At 40.1% G+C, this 21,481-nt stretch overlaps 12 protein-coding genes across 12 annotated transcripts; 6 read left to right on the top strand and 6 right to left on the bottom strand. All coding sequences in view use genetic code 12, as the record gives it.

The window, feature by feature from the left end:
- Positions 1–426: 426 nt before the first annotated feature.
- ARC1 (G4 quadruplex nucleic acid binding protein) lies at positions 427–1,602 on the top strand (the record flags this gene model as incomplete). Its single annotated transcript, XM_001383621.1, has 1 exon — positions 427–1,602. The coding sequence occupies one exon, from the start codon at positions 427–429 to the stop codon at positions 1,570–1,572; it is 1,146 nt and encodes a 381-aa protein (XP_001383658.1).
- Positions 1,603–1,946: 344 nt separating this feature from the next.
- PICST_42885 (predicted protein) lies at positions 1,947–3,134 on the top strand (the record flags this gene model as incomplete). Its single annotated transcript, XM_001383620.1, has 1 exon — positions 1,947–3,134. One exon carries the CDS (start codon positions 1,947–1,949, stop codon positions 3,132–3,134), a length of 1,188 nt encoding a protein of 395 aa, XP_001383657.2.
- Positions 3,135–3,323: 189 nt separating this feature from the next.
- Positions 3,324–3,908, bottom strand: PICST_57018 (predicted protein; the record flags this gene model as incomplete). Its single annotated transcript, XM_001383267.1, has 1 exon — positions 3,324–3,908. The coding sequence occupies one exon, from the start codon at positions 3,906–3,908 to the stop codon at positions 3,324–3,326; it is 585 nt and encodes a 194-aa protein (XP_001383304.1).
- A 295-nt stretch (positions 3,909–4,203) lies between these two features.
- On the bottom strand, positions 4,204–4,769 carry PICST_30461 (predicted protein; the record flags this gene model as incomplete). Its single annotated transcript, XM_001383266.1, has 2 exons — positions 4,204–4,632; positions 4,767–4,769. 2 exons carry the CDS (start codon positions 4,767–4,769, stop codon positions 4,204–4,206), a joined length of 432 nt encoding a protein of 143 aa, XP_001383303.1.
- Positions 4,770–5,228: 459 nt separating this feature from the next.
- SMC5 (structural maintenance of chromosomes protein) lies at positions 5,229–8,510 on the top strand (the record flags this gene model as incomplete). Its single annotated transcript, XM_001383619.1, has 1 exon — positions 5,229–8,510. The coding sequence occupies one exon, from the start codon at positions 5,229–5,231 to the stop codon at positions 8,508–8,510; it is 3,282 nt and encodes a 1,093-aa protein (XP_001383656.2).
- A 1-nt stretch (position 8,511) lies between these two features.
- Positions 8,512–9,987, bottom strand: MSE1 (glutamyl-tRNA synthetase, mitochondrial; the record flags this gene model as incomplete). The annotated part of the gene is made up of 1 exon (XM_001383265.1): positions 8,512–9,987. A coding segment is annotated over one exon (1,476 nt), but the record flags the coding sequence as incomplete, so codon positions are not given.
- Positions 9,988–10,751: 764 nt separating this feature from the next.
- On the top strand, positions 10,752–11,990 carry PICST_30458 (predicted protein; the record flags this gene model as incomplete). Its single annotated transcript, XM_001383618.1, has 1 exon — positions 10,752–11,990. The coding sequence occupies one exon, from the start codon at positions 10,752–10,754 to the stop codon at positions 11,988–11,990; it is 1,239 nt and encodes a 412-aa protein (XP_001383655.2).
- Positions 11,991–12,358: 368 nt separating this feature from the next.
- On the bottom strand, positions 12,359–13,480 carry PICST_44239 (putative plasma membrane sulfite pump; the record flags this gene model as incomplete). Its single annotated transcript, XM_001383264.1, has 1 exon — positions 12,359–13,480. A coding segment is annotated over one exon (1,122 nt), but the record flags the coding sequence as incomplete, so codon positions are not given.
- Positions 13,481–14,902: 1,422 nt separating this feature from the next.
- On the top strand, positions 14,903–15,325 carry PICST_30456 (predicted protein; the record flags this gene model as incomplete). Its single annotated transcript, XM_001383617.1, has 1 exon — positions 14,903–15,325. The coding sequence occupies one exon, from the start codon at positions 14,903–14,905 to the stop codon at positions 15,323–15,325; it is 423 nt and encodes a 140-aa protein (XP_001383654.2).
- A 286-nt stretch (positions 15,326–15,611) lies between these two features.
- On the bottom strand, positions 15,612–16,463 carry PICST_57730 (predicted protein; the record flags this gene model as incomplete). The annotated part of the gene is given in 3 exon segments (XM_001383263.1): positions 15,612–15,981; positions 15,997–16,055; positions 16,095–16,463. The coding sequence occupies 3 exon segments, from the start codon at positions 16,461–16,463 to the stop codon at positions 15,612–15,614; spliced, it is 798 nt and encodes a 265-aa protein (XP_001383300.2).
- A 1,019-nt stretch (positions 16,464–17,482) lies between these two features.
- On the bottom strand, positions 17,483–17,737 carry PICST_9461 (predicted protein; the record flags this gene model as incomplete). The annotated part of the gene is made up of 1 exon (XM_001383262.1): positions 17,483–17,737. A coding segment is annotated over one exon (255 nt), but the record flags the coding sequence as incomplete, so codon positions are not given.
- Positions 17,738–20,364: 2,627 nt separating this feature from the next.
- On the top strand, positions 20,365–21,222 carry PICST_56695 (predicted protein; the record flags this gene model as incomplete). Its single annotated transcript, XM_001383616.1, has 1 exon — positions 20,365–21,222. The coding sequence occupies one exon, from the start codon at positions 20,365–20,367 to the stop codon at positions 21,220–21,222; it is 858 nt and encodes a 285-aa protein (XP_001383653.2).
- Positions 21,223–21,481: the final 259 nt, after the last annotated feature.

Raw genomic sequence — 21,481 nt, 5'->3', positions numbered from 1 at the left:
TTGGTTAAAGAAGGTCGTGGGATTGAATTCTGATTTCATCTGAAGAGGACGAGCTTTAATTTTGAATGCTTGTATTTTTCTAATAGAATTGGAAGAATTTTGAGAAAAATAAAAGCAAATATGTATGAGATTTTTTCCAGAAAAAATCGAAAGTTCTTTATAAAAGTAGCAAAGCTGAAAATTGCTTCATATTTAACTTCCGAAGGTTGATAATACATATAAATTGTATAAACGACCACTCTAGCTTGCTTATTTAGCTAATCTACTGTAGATTGAGTTGCAAAATATGTCATCCGAAGATTTGCACTGGTTTCGTCAGCCGCAAGTTCACACGTGACCGTACTAAAAAAGTTCACTAATTTTCACCTATTCTAGTAGCATTTATGAATAGTTCTAACTCTTTGATCTTCACCTTAGTAACCAAAAATGGCTGATTTCATTACCAATTTTTCCAAGTTATCGTTCGCCGATATTTCCAAGGCGGATGACTCGCATTTCGCCGATTTGACTAACGAACAAAAGGCTTTGTCTTCTCAATTCCAGACCTTGAGCGCCAGACTCGATGAGCCAGAATCGTTGGAATCATTGAACTCCAACTTGAGAACCAAGACATTTGTTGCTGGAAACGTTGCTTCAAAGGCCGACTTGGTTGTTTTTGAAAAGGTTTTGCCAGTTGCTTCCAAGTGGACTGCTGTTGAAGATTTGGCAAAATACAGACATATCATCAGATGGGTCGATTTGATCCAGAACACATTGGTTGAAGTCCCAGAAGGTGACAAGTTGAAGGTGAACAACGACGTTGAACTTCCCAGAGAAGTCAAGGAAAAGAAGAAGCCAGCTGCTGCCGCCGGAGCTGAAACTGGCGAAAAGAAGGACAAGAAGAAGGAAGCTGCTACTTCTGCTGCTGCTCCTGCTCAAGAAGCTGCTAATGCTAGCGCTGGTAAGGGCCCAATTTCCGAAGAAGAAAAGGCGGCTAGAGCTGAAGCTGCTAAAGCCAAGAAGGCTGCTAAGGCCAAGGCTAAGGCTGAACAAAACGCCAAACAGGCTGCTGCTGTTGTGCCACCAAACCCCTCTATGATTGACTTCAGAGTAGGTTTCATTCAAAAGGCTGAAAGACACCCTAACGCTGATTCGTTGTATATGTCTACTATCGACATGGGCGATGAAGAGGGTCCAAGAATCGTGTGTTCCGGTTTGGTCAATTACATGCCTATCGAGGACTTGCAACAGAGATACGTTGTCGTCGTTGCCAACTTGAAGCCAGTCACCATGAGAGGTGTCAAGTCTTGTGCAATGGTATTGTGTGCCTCAACTGAAGGCAAGGTTGAGTTCGTCAATCCACCTGCTGGCTCCAAGGCCGGTGAAAAGATATTCTTTGAAGGCTTCAATGGTGTCCCAGAAAAGCAATTGAACCCCAAGAAGAAGATCTGGGAAGCTGTCCAACCAGGCTTCTCCACAACTGAGAACTTCGAAGTCACCTACACTGAAGAAGGTAAGGAGCCAAAGAGATTGGTCAATGAAAGAGGCGAACTTTGCCACAACACATCCATCGTCAAGGCAGAGGTAAAGTAGAACCTTCGAGCATAAATAAACGAAACGAATAGAGGTAATGTAGAGAGAAATGGTATATAGATACAGATTTGATGTAGAATGTAAGGAATTTCGCGCAGAGTTCTATACGTAAATAATGAGTTACTATTGCGAGATTGTCTATTTGTACTAGAGAGACTCTTTCTATAACATCATGTCCAAGTATTACTCTTAAGTATATCAAATTTTAAGATTCTTGATTCTGTATATGAACAATATTTATCATTCAATAGTACCAAATGGTATGCTTTATCGGGCACTGTATATAAATTTTTCATTATATGGAACCTATGGGAACAAGACCATATGCGATGACAACGCCATTCTTCTTTTCTTATTTAACTTCACTAGAACAAATGCTTGTGAAGAACCAAGTCAAACTCAAGGACAAGAATGTGGCAGTGACATTTGTGCCGCAAGATGCAGAGGATCTCTGGTATCTCTACAATCTCCTCAAGCCTGGAGACACCGTAGTAGTTGTATCCTATAGAAATGTCAAGAAAGGAAATCTGACTCAGGTGCAAAAGGGCAAGAGCAAGATGGAAAAAGTACTCGTCAAGTTGAAGTTGGTGCTTGAAGACATCGACTACATCGCCTCGGATAACAACATGCGACTCAGTGGAAAATCCATAGAGCCCAACGAATATGTTCCTTTGAACAGTTACCATACTGCTGAAGTCGAACTACTGAAGGATTTGACTATTCTCAAAGACAATTGGGACGAGTACGACATGTCGATTTTGAATGACTTATGCTCAATCGAAAAGAAGGCTGATATCGGGGCTGTAATTCTTGAAGAAGGTGTGGCCCACATCTGCTATGTGACAGACAGCATGACTGTGATGAAGGCTAAGGTAGAGAAGTCGATTCCTCGTAAAAACAGCGAGTATGGCACCAAGGACTTGGACAAGGCCATGAACACATTTCTCACAATGGTGGTAGAGACGATGTTAAGACACTTTGACTTCAATGCCTTGAAAGTGATTTTATTGGCATCTCCTGGATTCGTAGCCAAGTCATTATATGACAAAATAATGCAGGAATGTACGGCTGCTCAGAATTCCCAAAGTTCCAACAAGGACTCGAAGATCTACAATGACATCCTAAAGAACAAGAGCAAGTTCGTGATAACCCATTCGTCGACTGGATACTTGCAAGGATTGGAAGAAGTGTTGAAAGATCCTGCTACTAAGAAGCGGTTAAGCGACACCAAATTCTCCGAGGAATCAGAAGTGTTGCATAAATTCCAGATTGCTCTTAATGATGATGATGGAAGAGCATGGTACGGTCTTGAGGAAGTGACTAAGGCTCTCGACTTGGATGCCGTCAGGTATTTGATGGTCACCGACCAGCTTTTCAGAAGTGACGACATTGACACCAGAAGAAACTACATTGACTTGACGGAAAGAGCCAAAAATCTTGGTGCAAAGGTATTTATATTCTCCAGCTTGCACGAGTCAGGAATCCAACTCAACCAGTTGACTGGGATAGCGGCTCTCTTGAAGTATCCAGTCCCTGACTTGGACGAAAGTGACGAAGAGTAGACAAGTAAATCAGAAACACTTCATAGTTAATAGAACGATTTCTTTAATGAGCCATAACGTTGATGTAATGTATAGTCTATGAAGTATTTGTCATTTGTATATACTACCACTATATTAACAATTAAATATCAATTCCCTTCCCATTATCTCTATATACAAGTGAGATTGATAACAGAACTTTATTTAGTTTTATGCCAAGGCTTGGGGTCCATTTGGATTTCTGATTCCAAATTTCTTCAAATACCAGACGTCTGCTCCTCTAACATAACGAAGCGAATCTTGAGCCAAACCCAAACCCAAGCCCAACGCAGATCCCTTTAGGATATACTTTCTAGTCTGAACCGCACTTAAGCTCTGGTACATCCCATAGAGAGCCGAATAGACAGTAGCAGCTGCCACGGTGTTGAAGAAGTCTATTTGCGATCTTACATAAGTGTCTATCACCCATTCCATACCGAAGAACCCTCCTACCGCAGCAGAATACTTACAACCCTGCTTGAACCCAGTAGCACAGCCGTCTATGATCATTACGTAATTCTTCTTCTTGTGATAGAAGTACCAGCCTCCTACTGTCTTGGGCATTCTATGACTGTTTTCTGTAAGATATCTTAAGGAAGCCCGCTTGACCCCATCGAAGAACCCAGCAAACCCTCCAATGATACCAGCAGTCAATGTGAATGCCTCCAACCTTTCACTGGGATACATATGAAACCTTTCATTTCTGCGCAAGTCTTGTGTTTCTATCGACTCGGCATCAATGCTGATATCGGCCATTTTGAATACGGACCAACAGTAGCTTGTTACTAGAGTTGAGCATCTAGTGAAGAGTCAAGTTAAGTGAAAAATATTCCTGCACAAACTACACACGGTTTGCTCTTCACATAGTTAACCAAGGAAGATAAAACTTCAGCGAAGCTTCACGATATGCAATAATTACCATTGTATATTTATCCGATAGAAGTAACCAGTGGCAGTTGTTGAATTGAAAAGAAACAACAACAAGGAACACAAAAACATATACGAAATAAATAAATAGTGACACCATTTATCCTCTAAACAAACTCATACTCTACTGGTCCAAAATGGACTTGACGAACTCTACATAGTCGACGTTACCGTCAGAAGTGACATTGACACCCTTTAAGAGCTCATCCACTTCCGAGTCGGAAAGCTTTTCCCCAATCGAAGTCAATATGTATCTCAATTCACCAACGCCAATGTAGCCAGTCTGTTCTTTGTCGAAGACCTGAAAACCCTTTATATAGTCCTCAGGCAATCCCAAAGGCTTGAATCCATCGGGTCTGTTTATGATCTTCTGGTATGTGTCAAAGTCAAATTCTGTAGATTCAACAGAGTTTTGCAACTCAGAGATCTCTGCCAATGTAGGGTTTTGGCCAACTGCTCTTAACAAATCACCCAAATGTTCAACTGGAATCTTACCTGTTCCTTTCTTGTCAAAAAGGGCAAAAGCGTCTTTGTAAGTTTTGGTGTTTTGGGACTTAAGATGTTAGTAATGGGTGTATGTGGAGTGGATATTTAGGATCTGAAAACTGGTTGAAAAATCAAAAACGAACAACAGAAACCAGAAATTGTGTTCAGACCACTTCCAACTTATACATATTTGATACGTACCATTTTTACGCGTTTGATGCAGAATATCCTTGAGTATATATGGTTAATGATTTGTATGGATCAATTGAATACTGGAAGTTGTTTATTTTTCTTCTACCGGTGCCTGGATACGTAAACATATATCACGTGTAAAATATCATGTGATTTATAACGTTGGCGAAATCGAATTTTGAATTCGATCCTTTATGAGAATACAATACACTTCTATTTCTTAGCCTGACTTACTTTTGTAAGCCTATATATCTGCGGATTACAATTTATGGACGTAGTCGTACTTCAAGTGAAACACATTCTCTATATGTTAACAAGAGTTTAAAGATCCGTGCCGCAGTACTTAATAATTCTCCTTAAACGCGCTTTAGATCAAAATAGAATTTCTGTATCAAAAGTCAGGACAGCTTAGAGCACTAGCAAAAGTCAGTATTAAGTGACCAGATATTCCATTATCGGCACACGTCTACAATGACGGACATATACCAAGCCATAGGCGATTTGAGACAATATGTTGGTCCCAATGATTCTGAATCTGTGGCTAAGCGTAGGAAAGTACAGAGTTCTCGTGATTTCCGTCCTGGAAGTCTTATGAAGTTGAAGTTGACCAATTTCAACAACTACGGTAGTGGAGAGTTCAATTTGTCTCCTTCACTCAACATGGTTATTGGTCCTAATGGATCTGGTAAAAGTACTGTAGTTTCTGCGATCTGTTTGGGGTTGGGTGGAAAGATTGATCTTATTAAAAGACAGACTCTTTCTTCCATGATTAAGAAAGGAAAGTCCACAGCTTCAACTGAAGTTACAATCAAGAATTTTGATGGTCAACCTCCTATTTTAGTTAAAAGAGAGTTCACGGCAAAAGAAAACCGTTGGTATATAAACCACAGGCCGGCCACAGAAGCCAAAGTTAAAGAGTTAAGAGCTAGGTTTAACATCCAGTTGGACAATTTATGTCACTTTTTGCCGCAAGAGAGGGTAGCTGAATTTGCTGGGATGTCACAAGAGAAGCTACTTATGGAAACAGAAAGAACTTTAGGTGATGGCCAGTTGTACCGTCTTCATGAGGATTTGATCAAGAACGATACTCTGAGACAAGATGTGACTACAAGAATAGAAGAACTTGAAGAAAAGTTACTGAAATTCAACGAAGAAAGAAGTAGACTAGAAGCAGATATAAAGAAGCTTGAAGAGTATGAAGGAAAGACTCTAGAGATAGAGCAACACACAAAGATAATTCCGTACGCCCAACTATCTGATCTCAAAAAACAGAGAGCAGATTTAAAACGAGAGAGAGACAAAGCAAAATCTAAATTGTCGAAGTTTTTATCTTCCATGGACCCTTTGAAAGACCAGCATAAAGAAATAGAAACCAAAGTTGAAATGGAAAAAGGACTATATTCCGATATAGATGACAAGCAAAAGGAAATACGGTCTAGGTTTATCAATAGAAAGGCAGATTTATCGAAAATTAAGGAGGAAATCGGAGGCTTGAAGTCAACGGTTGAGTCTTTGAAGAGTAAATCGATCAAATTGCAGAATCAATTAAAGAAACTTGAAGAAAAAAGGCACGAATTGATTTCACAACGTGACTTGATAGTATTACCTGACAAAGATGAGGTTGAAGGTTACAGAAAATTGCGAAGGGAAGTGTCTGAAAAGAAGGATGAAATAGGAAGCAAGATTGAAGACTTGGAGGACAAAATTCAAGAAAAGCAATCGTCACGAAAAGAAATCATGAACAATAAGAAGCGAGTAGAGCAGAGTTTAAACAGTAAAGATAGACTAATGGTCCTTTCTCCAAGAGGGGGGCCGCCAAACTCTTTGAGGGATGGGGCATATAATGCACACAAGTTTCTCAGAGATGAAGCTCAGTTAAAGGACCATTATTTTGAGTCGCCTGTGGTTTGTTGTACTGTAACAAACAAAACAATGGCCCCACACTTGGAAAAGGTGATTGACAACAATACGCTCTTTTCAATTACCACCACTAACAAACAAGATTTCAGCATGATCTCTTCTTTTCAAAGGAAGATGAAGATAAATTTCCCAATTAGATTAACAACCAACCTGGGTACACGAAATCCACGTATTCCCAAAGAAAGATTAAAGCAATGGGGGTTCGAATGCTACTTGTCAGATTTTCTTTCGGGTCCAGGGCCAGTGGTAGATATGATATATGATATATCAAAGATTCAGGATATTCCCGTGAGTAGAAGTGGATTATCAGAAGAGCAGATCGAACGATTGACAATGCTAGATGGAAACGGGAGATACCCTTTCAAGAAGTTTATTTCTCATGATACTCTATTTGTGTTGACTAAATCGAACTATGGTCTGAATCAAGTTTCTTATACTACGGAAAAGGTTACTGGATCTAGATGGTTCGATTCATCAGGATTGACTCAAGAAGCTAAAGATTTCATGAATGGTCAGTTACAGGAATTTAAGGACAGGTACAACGTTTTAAAAGGCGAAGAAGATGGATATCTTGTTGAGAAGCAAAGTCTCGATTCAGAAAGTCGTAAACTTTCGGCTGAGCTTGAGAAATATAAAAATAAAATTCAGCATTTCACCAATGAAACGAAAAACAGGGCAAAAATAGAAGGAAAGTTAACGGCTCTTGACGCGCAAATCAAAAAGACAACAAAGGAATCTACAGAAGACACAAGTGAACAAGTTGACGAAACCGAAGAGAAGATCAAATCAAAGTATTTGGATTATTCAAACAAGTTATCGGAGCTTAGTATCATTGGTAAGGAATCTAGCGATGTTGCTATTGAGCTAAGTTTGCAATCATTTAGAGTGCTTCAAATCAGAAACAGAGAGATCGCGGCCCGGAATCTAATTGCTAAAGTAGAAGAACAACAAGTTTCATTAAGAAAGGAGTATGAAAGATTGAAAGCAGAATATGACCAAATTAAGAAGGGGGATGCTGTTAAAAAGATCGAAGAACAGAGTGCTTCGTACACTCCGGAAGAAAGAGTACTATTGTCTAGGCTTGCCAAGGCATATATGGATGCTGGTAACTTCTCAGAACAGGTGATAAGAGACAAAATACTGCTTTTAGAAGACGAGCGGTCTGTGATGGCTACTGCTGATGTGAGTTCCATCGAAAGATTACGGAGGACCTTGACTGAAATTGATTCACTCGAGAAGACTCTTCCAAGGTTGAAGGACGACAAGTCTAAATTGGACAAAAGAATTAGTGATATTCAAGAAGCATGGGAACCAGAGCTAACTAAGGCAATTCGGAATATTTCATTAGCATTTAACAAGCGATTCTCCAGAGTCGCAAGCGATGGACAAGTAGAATTAGCCAAAGCAGAAAGATTCAAAGATTGGAAATTGCAAATTCTAGTTAAATTTAGACAAGAGTCAGAGCTAAAGGTTTTGGACCACCAATCACAATCTGGAGGGGAAAGAGCAGTAACAACTATCTTTTTCATGATGTCTTTGCTGGGATTAACAAATTCTCCATTTAGAGTTGTGGATGAAATCAATCAAGGGATGGATCGAAAGAATGAAAAGATGGCTCACAGGTACTTGGTGGACACGGCCTGCCATAGTTTGAGTTCACAGTATTTCTTGGTCACTCCCAAGCTTTTGACAGGTCTCTATTATCATCCTGAAATGGCAGTTCATTGCATTTATTCTGGTCCTTTGGTCGACGGAACAGATAGAGGAAATAAGGAACCTGATTTCATGGACTTCAAAGCAAATTCATTAGCGCAGAAATCTATATATACATGATCTAGTTATTTATATATACAAGAAAAGAGTTAAGTCTTTCTTTATAGGCATCCTCGCCAAGGGTATCGATCAACGTTGGAACATTCAATCCAGGCTTTCCTCCTGACAAAGCAAGTCTCACTGTTTGGAAGATATCCTTCTTTGCAAGTTCAGGATGCTTTTGTAGTATGACATCTACATTCAGCTTAAACGAACCTGCCGGCTCGTCAAGAAGTGCCTGTACAATTAATGCAGCCTTACTAGGATCTCCAATCTTTTGAAATGTAGAGTAGTCGTTGGGTTGAAAGAGATAAGCATGGTCGGTTTCAATTTCATTAATTGAAGTCAAACTTGAACCGAGATTTTGTATCAACTTCTTGACATCAGCTTCACTATATTTTCCATGACTTAACTGAGATAAACGTGGGAATATTTCCTTGACATACTGATCAATCTTCGTTGGGTCCCTGAGAGCTTTGTGGAGGTGATGTTTATTAAAGAAGAATAACTTTGAGTCATTAACTTTAGCATTTCCTCTAGTCAAATGATCTAGAGAAAACTTCTCCTCGATTTCTTCTAAGGACATGGACTCATTCGCACTTACGCCAGGGGCGTCGCGAACTGGAGACCAACCAAAGAGAGCTACAAAGTTGACCAATGCCTCAGGAAGGATTCCCTTCTCTTTAAGAGAAAGTATTCCAATGTCTCCTGATCTCTTGGACAACTTCTTGTCTTCAAGCGAAGTCAAGAGCGGAATGTGAGTGAACTTTGGTGGAGTCCATCCAAATGCATTGTACAAGGCAATGTGCTTAGGTGTGGAAGGAAGCCACTCCTCGCCTCTAATGACATGGGTGATTTTCATCAAATGATCATCAACTACGTTTGCAAAATGGTATGTGGGCATTCCGTCGGATTTTACTATTACGAAATCGTCGTATCGCCTATCGCTGTAGTTATATTGTGGTTGAAGATTAAGGTTGCCATGGACCAAATCTTTAAATGGCTCATAAGTATCTGGTGATTTGAACCGTATCACATAGTCGTTACTGTCAATGAGTTGTCCCTCTTGTTCGTGCAAACACTTTCTGTCGTATGTAACTGTGGTTGGAGGCTTTAGCTTTGTAGCCGTTTCTCGCAAGTGAAGGAGCCTGTCTTTAGAACAGACACATCGATATGCATGGCCCAGGTCTACGAGTATTTGGGCATATTTTTTGTAAATTTCCATTCTTTCAGATTGCCTATAGGGCCCATAGGGACCACCTTCATTTGGGCCCTCATCTATAGTCAAGTTGCACCACTTGAGACTGTCGTAGATATTCTGTTCAGCATCAGGAACCAATCGCGTTCTATCTGTATCTTCAAGACGTAAGATGAACTGGCCTCCTGTATTCTTCGCAAGAAGGTAGTTGTATAACGCTGTTCTCAACGACCCAAGGTGTAGATATCCCGTTGGAGAAGGAGCGAATCTTGTTCTGGCTGGAGTTGTAGGATGAACAGACTTGGAGATTTCGCTAGATGAAGACGAAGCAGAAGGTCTCTTCCCAAGTCTGGAAGAGCCTTTTAGGGATTTCCGAAGTCCGCTTGAATAACTTCGCAAGGATACTAACGAGACTACTCTCATAAGAATTCTAGAAAAATTAGTCAATAGGAAATACCAATACTGAGATTTTTCAATTTTTCAGCCATATATTTTCCTCCTCATGCGTTAGAGACTCGCTGCGAAAAATTAACTATGGAATAATTAGTGTGGGGGAATGAAGAGGAAGAGCCTCAAGGAAGTTCGGAGAAATAGTGGGGCCAACGGCGAAGAAATAGATGATTATGTGGATTTATAGTCAGATGAATTACATAGAATGTGCAACTGAAAGAAACGAATTTCTGAATATGCCCAATGTTCCATTTTGTCCTTATGTAGAACCTCAGAATGTGCAATTATGTGGTACTTAACTGTGGAACAAAGTACAGATTCCACCCGAAAACGAAATAAAAAAGCAAATTACCAAACGGAAACGGTACCTTACTAAGCAATTGACCGTCAACATAAACGAGCCACCTCCTTGAATCACCCCAGCTCGTCTATAGCACTCCAGCATTCCATTTAACGGGATCAAATCGGAGATTGTATCACGTGATGCATCACTCCTCCTTTCGCATAATAAGGAGATCCTTGATGGCAAAGATAAATTATAATTTGATTTCTTTCTTTATTGAGTGTGTCAATTCTGGCAATTGTAACATATTTGATTTACCAACACTGCCACGATGACCTGTGAATCTAACGGCGATAGCAACAGTAATGGCAGCAGGAAATGCTTTTTCAACAGTGAATCCAAGACTGCTAACAGTGAAGTACATAATAAGGAGGAGTTTGACAAGATGGTCGAAAACATCAAGGACTTCAAACAAAACGTTTCCAGTTTTGCCAAATCAGTCTTCCACTTGACAAACGAATCTTTCAGCGACTTCAACGATTTTGCCAAAGATTACTCGTTCAATTGGCTTTTTGATGTTGATGGCGATTCCTCCGGCCACATGAACCAAATGCGCAAGAACGTGAGAAACTTCTTCACATCGAAGGATGTTGGCTTTGACACTGTTCTTTCCGAGCTTGAAGAGAGTTCCACCGGCATGGATGTAGACATCGATGCTGCCTTTCCCAAGCCGTACGAGACACGTGACGCTATCCACTCATCTTGGTGTAAACGTAATCAGGGTGGCTATGACGGGATTTCAACGGGAATCAGTGATTTCTATGGCGGGCGGTTCCTGGACTTAATTAGCGGCTCGTTCCGCAACGGAAGAACTCCTTTTGGCTACTATGCATACAAGACACCACTGACTAGAGCATACAATAACTGCTTGAACAAGGCTGGTGAATCTGTCTGGGACAGTAGAGGCTACTGGAGATGTCTATTCCCCAACAGAGAAGTGCCTGTCGAATTGTTGAACTACAAGCAAGAGAAGTTGAGAAACACCATATTGACTAAAGAGGACTTGGACAATGCTATCCTAGAGAAGGGTGTAGATGAAACGACTTCCAAGGGGGTGATTGACTTGGGAGAAAAGGGTGTTTTCTTCAGAAAGTTTGACGATTATTTGAGCTGGAAGAACATCATGTATGCCAATCTTCGCCAACAGAGAGAAGAGGCTAGAAAGAAATATTTGGAAAGAGTCAAGACGGCTAAAGAAGTCCAGTCCCAGGCTCAACCTCCTGTGGAAACTGACAGTAACGAGAGGAGAGTTGTTTCCAACTCTTACCAATCGTTCTACACCCAGAATTCCGAAACAAATGAGGTTGAATTGAAGGAAATTAAGACTGAATCATTCAATGACGGCACGTCTTTAACAAAGACAATTTTGAAAACCAGACCTCTTGATGCCAAAGACTGGGTAACTGTCAAAGAAAGCGTTTCCGAAAATGGTAAAGATACGGTTTTCAACCCACAATTGGATTCTGGCAGTAAAGGCACCAATGGGTGGTTCTGGAACTCAAAGAACTAAGACAAACTAAGGTTCATCTTTGGCGTCGTTTCGGTTTAGGTTCAAGCTCCAGTTCAGACCCTGTCTCAGGTGAGACTATATGGAGAACTCGGATTTTTTTATTATGATTTTTCTACTAGTTGTAATTCTTGTTTTTACGTTATTGGTGTATTTGGATTAGGGAGTGATTTTGTAAATAAACGATACAGGAAAATTGTACTTTATTTTGCACCCATTTTGCGTCCACTATTTGCAGTATGTAGGGATTGTTAACGTTACGCTGCATCATTTTTTGCACCCAATCTCAAGTCTACGTGAAACAATCAATGAGGTGCAATCAGTAACAGCGATATTCAAAATCAATTCTATTAATGATGATGAAATACTTTTTATACTATAGATTTATGGTCTAGTTTGTCAAAGAGTCTTGCAACACGTTTGACGATATAAATAACGATTCCAACCAAGCATGTGACCGTGATAGTCAACATTCCTAAAGCAAAAATGCAGCTCATAACTCTGAAAAAAGGCAATTCATAGTTTCCCACGAACCCTTTCGAGATTTCGAGGTTTGACAACGACATGGTACCACAGGGGAAAGTCACCGCCCACCAATATTTACTCCAACGTATGGTCCCAAAAGTAGTAGTGTAGGCAGTATTGGGATTTTTAGCGAAGGGCTTGGTTTTAGAAAGAAGTGAACTTACGGCTATGAATACCATGAAGTAGCCAAATGACATGAGAAATAAAGCAACAAGAGCTGACGTGACGAGGAATGAATGGCCGAGGTAGGGATCTGGGATCAACTTGAACATGTTCACTCCGAAGAGCAAGATGCTATAACTACTCTGGCCCAAGAATCCCACAGGTAACCAGCTGGAAAATATCATATCCGTAGTGGGGATTTTGTAAATGATTAACCGTGCAAAGTAGATGGTTATGACAATAAATGCAAGGGCTATGGAAATCATCCAGATCATGAGACTGACGAGCTCGGTAATAATCTGCTGCTGTAAGGTCGGCAAGGTTGGTGTGAGCAAATGTCCATTAGAGGAAGCCACTGTGAGAGTCACGATGGGCAACAAAAATATGGCAGTGACTTCCTGTGGATCGTAGTTCTTGTTGAGCTTAGAAAAAATGGAAAGAAATACAATTATAGAAGCAGTGTATACTGCCATGAAAATGGCGATCCACCAAAGAGCCCATACAAATGCAATATGGCGAGTTCCTAAAACCAAATGAACGAAGTTAATGATGGTGATATATCCCATAACATAGCAGCCCATATACACTGCGTCATTGGGATCTGTGTGGTACAGTACTATTCTCTTAGGATGGTAGTAAAAACCAGCTAGTGTCATAAAGGAAGTGGATATCAACAAAAGTACAGCAATGCTGAACATTATCCAACCACATACCTGAAGCCAATGGGCTGGATAGGGGAAGTTGTACAAGATATTGGAAGAAGCACCAGTGCCCATGATGGACACATAGTAAACTGGAGAGAAGTTATCTGCACATTCGTATCTAAGAAGATACTTCAATTTAGCTGAGAAAGTCTCTTTTTTGGAAGAACCCTCTTCGTAGGTGAATGTCGAGATGTCCTCATCAGTAGCAGAATCACTGGCGTCGCCCATGAGGGAAGTAATTGAAATGTTAACTGAAATCGGTGGGAATTGTCTTCATTGGTGAAGTTGGACAACTGAAAAATGTGAAAGCAGTGAAATATTCGTGGTTGCAAAGTCGGCCAGAAGAGATGCCTTAATGAACTAAACTAAAGGGTTTTCAAAAGAAACATATATACAGATGTCGTTCTCAGATCAGTTCCAATCATTGAATGAGATTTGTCATGTCTTTAGCTTCCCGATGACTAGCATACTGGACCAGGTAGGAATTGCGTTTTTTTCTGCACACAGACACTTCTGGAACATTGTGGCTCCAGCTACAATCTGATTAGAAATAGAGAGCTAGGAAGAGGTTGAAATCTATGCAACTAAGGACTACAGTAAATAGGAGGGGAACAATAACAATTGCTAGTGGTCAAGATAGATAGGAAAGCAAATTTTAGGTGAAAATATGATAAGTGTGGTGTATGTTATCGGCTCGGCTCGGTTCACATAGGATTAGAGGCATAAATCAAAAAGGAGGCAGTGGTGGCTCCGCCAGAATCAGAAAAAAATGTGGTGAATGCAATAACGGTCAGTATAGCTGACCTTTGGCTCTAAATAGAAACTTCAAGCCAATCCACATTTGATTTATTGTTGTCCATGGACTCAATGATAAGAAAGATTTTGCACCCAGGCTGCGGCAGATGAACAAATTCAGATGGGAATATATACAGTCCTACCTCAGTTCAAGATTAAAATCTCATGAGGCAAAGAAGAGAAGTACCTTCTTGTAATATGTAGCCAGCGCTCTTTTCTGACCGCCACTTGTATCATCGATGTCTCCGAGAAGCAGCCTGATATGTAAGAAGAATTCCCGTCTAATTCTGTACGGCTAAATCCTGCTTTTCTACCCTGTATATGAACATAATGTCTACCTCATATCAGATGATTGTAAGCCACCCGGTATCATTCACGTGACTTTATAAAAAGGAGTGTATATACAGTCCTATGTATAACTAGCGGCTTCCTTTTGGATAAGAATCTACTTACTTGCAAGCATAAAAGAGAAGTGTAAATTGAATATAAAACATCCAGTGGTATTTCTCGAGAGCTGTTTATACCGTTTATATCTCTCGGAATTCCTTACACTTTCCTTTCTCTGGATAAAGCCAGTCTCTCAATCCTCGGTATGGCTACCTGAGTAATCCTGTATAGATGCCGTCAAGCTACCACGAACAACATCTAAACTTCCAGGGTACGATAACGAATCGTGACTCTGTATTCTCCACGCAATTCACAGAGCATTAGCATCCATAACTTGAAGCAATGAATCCTCTCAACAAGATCATTTTCCTTCTGGCGTTCTTAGCGTCAGGGTTCCTTCTCATCCTCTTGTCATGCGCTCTCTACGACAGTTACAAGACATTATGGGTGATACTAATCTTCCTCCTAGCACCATTGCCGAACATCGTAGCGTCGTCAATAGATGCTTCTCGAGACAATTTCCTAACTTTCAATAATAACGACGGCAATGCCCCTTCACCTGTTCAAGAGTTCTGCAAGCTGTTGACAGGATTTTTCATTGTCAGTGGGATCTCATTGCCGTTGACGTTTTACCATTCGAGATTGATTGAATTGGGTGCCATGGTGATGAGTATAACGGGAGGGTTGATCGTGTATGTAGACATTGTTGTATTTATCTGGTTTTTCAGCGAAGATGAGGACGAAAATGACGATTTCAACTTCTAGAGACGAAGCATATACTATGACAAATGTATGTACAAAGATAGAGATTGCCAGAGGTAAAAACAGCGATTATATAAGGTAATTCGAGTATACCTAGTAAAACTTAATGAATGACATAGAACATATGTGAATTGTAGCAATCGTTATGTAGATAAGTAGAATAATGTATTGTGTAGGGTACTAGTCTATAAAATTGATGCTACAAGTCAACGAGTATGAAACACATACATTATATGAAGCAACTACCTAGTAATACAGTATATGCTAAGAGATCTACAATTCTATTACTCTAATTCAACACCACCAATAACATTATCAAGATCACTGTGAGAACAATGATTGTGACCAAACTACCGTTTTCACGAACCCGTTTCCGGAATTCATGCAACCGATTGGCAGCGGTATTCAAACGGTAATTGGCATCATCAACACCATTCTCCAAGTCGTTGAGGAGAATGAGATGGTCATCGAGCTCCGAGTTAATGCTCTGGCCCATGGTATGCTGTCTAATAATCAGCTGGTGGAGCACATCTAGACTCTGATCTTGTTCTAGAATAGTCTGTTGGTGTTGAGCAAAAAGATGTTGGTTCGTCTGGGCATCGAACGACTCAGAATCTGTGTTGTTAGAAGACTCCTCGTCCGAATAAGGCTTGAAATTTCTTGTTCCCATCAACTCGTTACGGAAATGATCGTCAGCATCCTTATCTAAAATGTCCTCCTGAAAGCGCACGGACTTCAGAACTTCACGGGCAGCTCCAGACCCACTGATAACTGAAATGGGGGTCTTTCTTTGTGGAAATTCTGCGGGCGTGAAATGGTATTCGGATACACTGATTGAAGAGTCCCCTGCGAGTTTCTCGTGCACGTCTTCATATTTGGCTACAGCTTCCCGGAACTGATTTATGTACTGTTCGACATTCTCTCCTACCTTGATCAACGATATGAGGTCCTGTTGGAGATATTTGAAGTATTTGACGAGTTTCTGGAGTAGGCTGATTAGCTCGTAGTTATCGTTTGCAGAAGGAGTTAGCCGTAAAACCTCTACTAACCGGTCCCTTTCCTCGAGATTCGAGTTCAACTCATCTAAATAGACGTTGATTTTAGACTGCGAAGCTCGGACCTCCAGTATCGAAGGAGCCATCGAGATCTAGAATGGTATGGGAAGTGTAATATCTGAGAAGGCGCAGATATAATTGTAATTTGGAACGGATTTGAAACGAAATTAGTTTCCTGAAAAGACTGAAAGGTTATACGGGACTTTCTGAGTTGAGCTAGCGAATTTTCAGAACTTCGTAGCGTTTTCTCTTGTCAGAGAGTGAATTTGTATGGAATACCAGAACTTAGAAAGACTTAAAATAGATCTTCAGTATAATAAACGACAATAAACTGTAGTTTCTGGAGGAGAACATGCAGTTCCCACAGTGAATGGTGATAAGTGGCTATCTCAACCTGCAGAAAATGCTTAGCGGAGCCTTTTGCCATTGAGTGACAGTACTAATTCCGGGATTGAACACTCACGTGACCACTCTTCCAAAGAGAGCTCCACAACACATATTCCGGGGGTGAACCTCCAACATTTTCAGATCGGATTTGATCCACTATAGTTCAATACTTCACTTCTTTCTATTTTTCTTAACATCAGTCAATTCTAACAGGAGACCTCGGGATGTTCTCCAAACTTAAAGCGTTTTCCGAGGATGTCACCAAGAGTTTGAACGAAGTGGCTGAAGGATATAATGCCTCGGGCCACAATGCCAATGAACGACGGGCACAAGTCCTAACTGATTTGAAGAATGGAGCAAAGATATTAAACGCAGAAACTCCCGATGCCAGCGAGTTGACTCAGCCGGAGGATGAAACTCTTCTGAACGATGGAACGCCAGAACCTGAGAAGAAATTAATTGACAACGGAAGAAAGAGCCACGACTCTCCCCTAAATTCTCATGGAGACGAACCCGTCAATGGTTCCAATACTGTTGGTGATGAATCTGAAAAAAATGGAATCACAAGTGAAACTAACAATGAATTGAAAAGTGAAAGTGTGCCAATTTCAGGCATCAAGAAAGATATAACACCAATTCCAGGTTCACAGGCGTCAATAGGTAATGTTTCTGCCAGAGTAAATAGCCCTAAAGCAAGTATCGATTTGGACTTGAACTCACTTCCCCCAGTAATACGCTCCAAGATGAAGAAATTTGCAAAGTATGAAGAAAAGTATCCGATACTTTTGGAAGCGTTCAAGACCGAAAAGAAGAAAGGCGAGTTGATCAGAGCATTCGAGAGAGTGTTACAGGAAAATACACCAGTTTCCAGTATATCTGAGGCTGGCACCTTGGTGGAATACTTGAATAGCTTGAACGAAAAAAAGACTCTTCTCAACACAGAATTGAGGAAGTTCGCTAAAGAAAGCGCTACTTTATCATCAGAAAAGGCAGACTTGACTACCAAGCTCAAGGAGAGTAACGATATCCAAAAGGCTTCTTTGTTCAAAATAAAGGAATTGGACGAACAAGTCAAAAGTCTCCAAGCAGAGTCAAGGAAGATATTAGAAGCTAAGGCAATAGCTGAGAGAGAAAATCAGCAATTGATTGCAAAGTTAAAGGCCGAGATAGAATCCAAGGACTTGTCTCTCACTAAATCTGAAGCTTCAGCGAAGCATCAGGATGAAAAAATTGACAGTCTTTCGAACGAAATTCAGGCTAGAACTGAAGAAATCGAACTGTTGAAGAAGAAAATTGAACAGGAGCCTACTTCAAGTGCTGTGGTGGAGGATCAAGTCACTGGCTACGAATCCAAGATTCAAGAGCTTGAACAGAAGTTGGAGGATCAAAGTAGACTTGAAGATGAAAAAAACAATCTCACCAAGGAGATTGATGAATACAAGGATAAGTTGTCGATTAAAGAGAATGAAATCAATGACCTTAAAGCAGAGTTGCAGAATAAGCAAGTTTCTACCGTTACCCCAGAAAACAGCAACCTCCATCCACCAGCTTCTCAGACAAATAAAAATAAGAAAAAGAAGAACAACAAGAAGAAAAAGGGTGGCATAGCAATTCCAGCAGAAGAGGAACCAATGGAACTCGTTGAATCGCATGTTGAAGTTAAAGAATTGAAAACTTCAAACCAGAGTTTGACCGAAGAAAACAGAAGATTAAGAACTGATTTGCAAACTAAAACAGACGACGTAGAAAACTTGAGAGACCTGTTAAGAGATTTGGGCGATGATCTTGTCCAAGCTCGTGATGAAATTAAGGACTTGAAAAAGGCATCATTTGGAACATCTGATTCGACAGCCAATGGTACCGAGGAATTCAAGAGCTTGAAATTCGAAAATGATAAACTCACGAAGGAGTTGTCTGAAAAGGTAACGGAACTAGAAAAGCTTCTTGAGAGCAACAAAGATCTTGATTTGAAAGCAAACGAAAAGAGTAAACAACTTGAATCTTTATTAAGTGAGCACGAAAGAAAAGCTAGCGATTTTGAGACTCAAGTATCAAACCACATGAAGACGTTAGATGCTATTAAGATATCAGAAAACAAATTGAGATCTGACAATGATTCATTGAAAGAAGAACATGCGAAGCTCAAGTCTGAACTAGCAAGTGCCAATAGAGAAATTGAAACTTTGACCAAGGAAAAGCAAGGGTTGAATGCCAGAATCAATGAACTTACAAAATTCAAGAGCAATGACACTTCGCTCAAGTTGGAAATTGCATCTTTCAAAACTTCATTACAGCATAAAGATCTGCAGATTAAAGAATACAAAGAGCAAATACAAACATTATCCAAACAAAAGGATGAATTAAACGAATCCATATCCAAGTTGAAAGTCAACAACAGTGAATTCCAGATGTTGCAGAAGTCACTTTTGGAAGAAAAGAGTAACTTGGTGACTAAACAAGAGTTGGCAGCAGTAAGAACGAATTCATTAACTAATGAAATTGCCAAATTGCAAAGTGACAAACAAGCAATAGCAACAGAACTCGAGAAATTGAAGTCCAAGTTTGAAATTCTTGTGAAGGAAAATTCTAGTTCCACCAATGAATATCTGATTTTCAAGCAGCAATATGAAGAGTTGTCGATGAAGACGAAGGAATCTTCCTTAAAAATTGAGAATCTTGAGGACGAACTTTCAGAGTCGAGAAACATGCTCCAGGAAAGAACTAGAGAGTCGTCCAGTATACGTCGTTTACTTGTTGATGCAGAAGATCAATTAAAGTTGAAGGATACAGAATTAAAGAGCGAGCTCAGAAAGTTTGCCGAGGAAAAAATCCAGATCGAAACCAGTTGTCAGGCTTTAATCAAAAAGAGACAACGGGAAATCGACGAATTGAAATCGAGTACTGAAAACTTCCGTATTGATATACATGAGTTGGAGAAGAATATTGCCGATTTGAAGGAAAAGAATGCTGAACTCGTTTCCTTAAATTCAAATTCTTCTGGAGATGGTCAGACGGGAGGTGGAGAAGTACAGCAGACAATTGAAACGTTGCGCAACTCTTTGCAACTCAGCACAAAGAAGGTTCGTGACTATGAGCATTTGAACAATGTGTTGAAGAAGTTGAACGAAGAATCCAACTTAAAGTTTGAAAGATTATCTAAGAACTACAAGATCATAACTCAACAATACAGACAAATGAAATCCACAAAGGCATCACCAGCATCTAGTTATGATGTTTCCACTGACACCTTGAGTTCTCCGAGAGCTTCAACGGATGGTGGCTCTATTAGTTCGTCTGATGCAGCCAACGAAGAGAAAGAGACGAATACGGCGTATCTAAAAAATGTTCTTCTTGGATTCTTTGAACACAAAGATCAACGTGATATGTTGCTTCCAGTGATCAAGACTCTTTTCCACTTCTCATCAGACGACGAGAGAAAGTTCCTTCTTGCCTTGAAGTAGAATATTGTAGTAGATTTCTAACTATGTACTTTCGCATATGACACAAAACCAAAAATTTAGATAGTAGCAGTACAAAATTTTTGAGATATCTTTATTTTCCTTTCTATTAAGATAAAATTGATTATGGCTGTATTATAGAATGTTAGACCCGTTTGACCAGAAGAAAGTTTCTATATTGAAGGAGATCTCGTCCACCAACGAAGACTCTCCCGATGCTTCTCCAAAGGGTACTATCGATGAGCTCTGTATTCCCATAATAGAACTTATAAACTCGCACAATGATATGGTGACTACTTCTTCGTGTTCAGGAAGAGTATCAGTTTTCCTTGAAGGGATCAAGAATGTGGGACATGACGATACAAAGATCGGAGCCAAAGGTAACCATGGTAGATGGATCTTTGTCACTCACGACGTGAATCAGTTAAAAAACTGGGATAGTCAGGTTGATTTTCAATACGAACAAAGTTGCGAGTTGGAGAAGTTAGACATCACAACACGCTATATTCTTTTCAAGTTTGAGCCTCTTATACTTCATGTAAAGTGTAGAGACTTGAAGCTGGCTACTGCCTTATACACTGCGGCCATGAATTGTGGGTTCAGGGAATCAGGAATCGGATCCAATAACGTTGTAGCTATCAGAATATCCATCAAGCTTGACACTCCCATTGGGTACTTGAAAGGAGACAGGTTGGTTTCCGTTGTGAGTACTTCGTATTTGAGCATGTTGACAAAACTTGCCGAGGATCGTTTCAAAGAGAATGCTAAGAAGATAGACGAGTTGTACAAGGCTATATCTGGATTCAACCAAGTTGAGAAGATCGATGAGGTTACAGAGACAAAAGAACAGAGACGAGAACGCAAAATCCGGGAAGGAATGGAAATACGAGAAGCAGTTAGATTACAGAAGGAGAAGAAACGAAAAGAGAAGGAGCAAAAGCAGCAAGAGCAACAGCGGCAAGAGGAGTTGAACAATAAGATAGAGAAGTTGGCTATCTAGAATTATAGAAAATCACGTGATACATAAGACTCATATTAGTCCTGTATATGGACCTCTGAACCATGTCATCGATTACGTAATATTTATAGATATGGAGTGGAATTAAATCTATCTATGTGTTCCCATAGGAATTAAAACAATTTAAAGGTGTAGATTTGAACTGATAAAATTACGAAGACTGTGTGGAAATTTTATCAATTGTTAGTGATTACATTCCGTTGAATTTATTTTATATTCAAATAATGGTGCCCTTATTTCT

Source organism: Scheffersomyces stipitis, chromosome 3 (assembly GCF_000209165.1).
Source record: "Scheffersomyces stipitis CBS 6054 chromosome 3, complete sequence".
Classification (NCBI taxonomy): Eukaryota; Fungi; Ascomycota; class Pichiomycetes; order Serinales; family Debaryomycetaceae; genus Scheffersomyces; species Scheffersomyces stipitis.
Note: the sequence above shows the minus strand (reverse complement) of the source record. Positions and strands in the feature narration are given on the sequence as shown.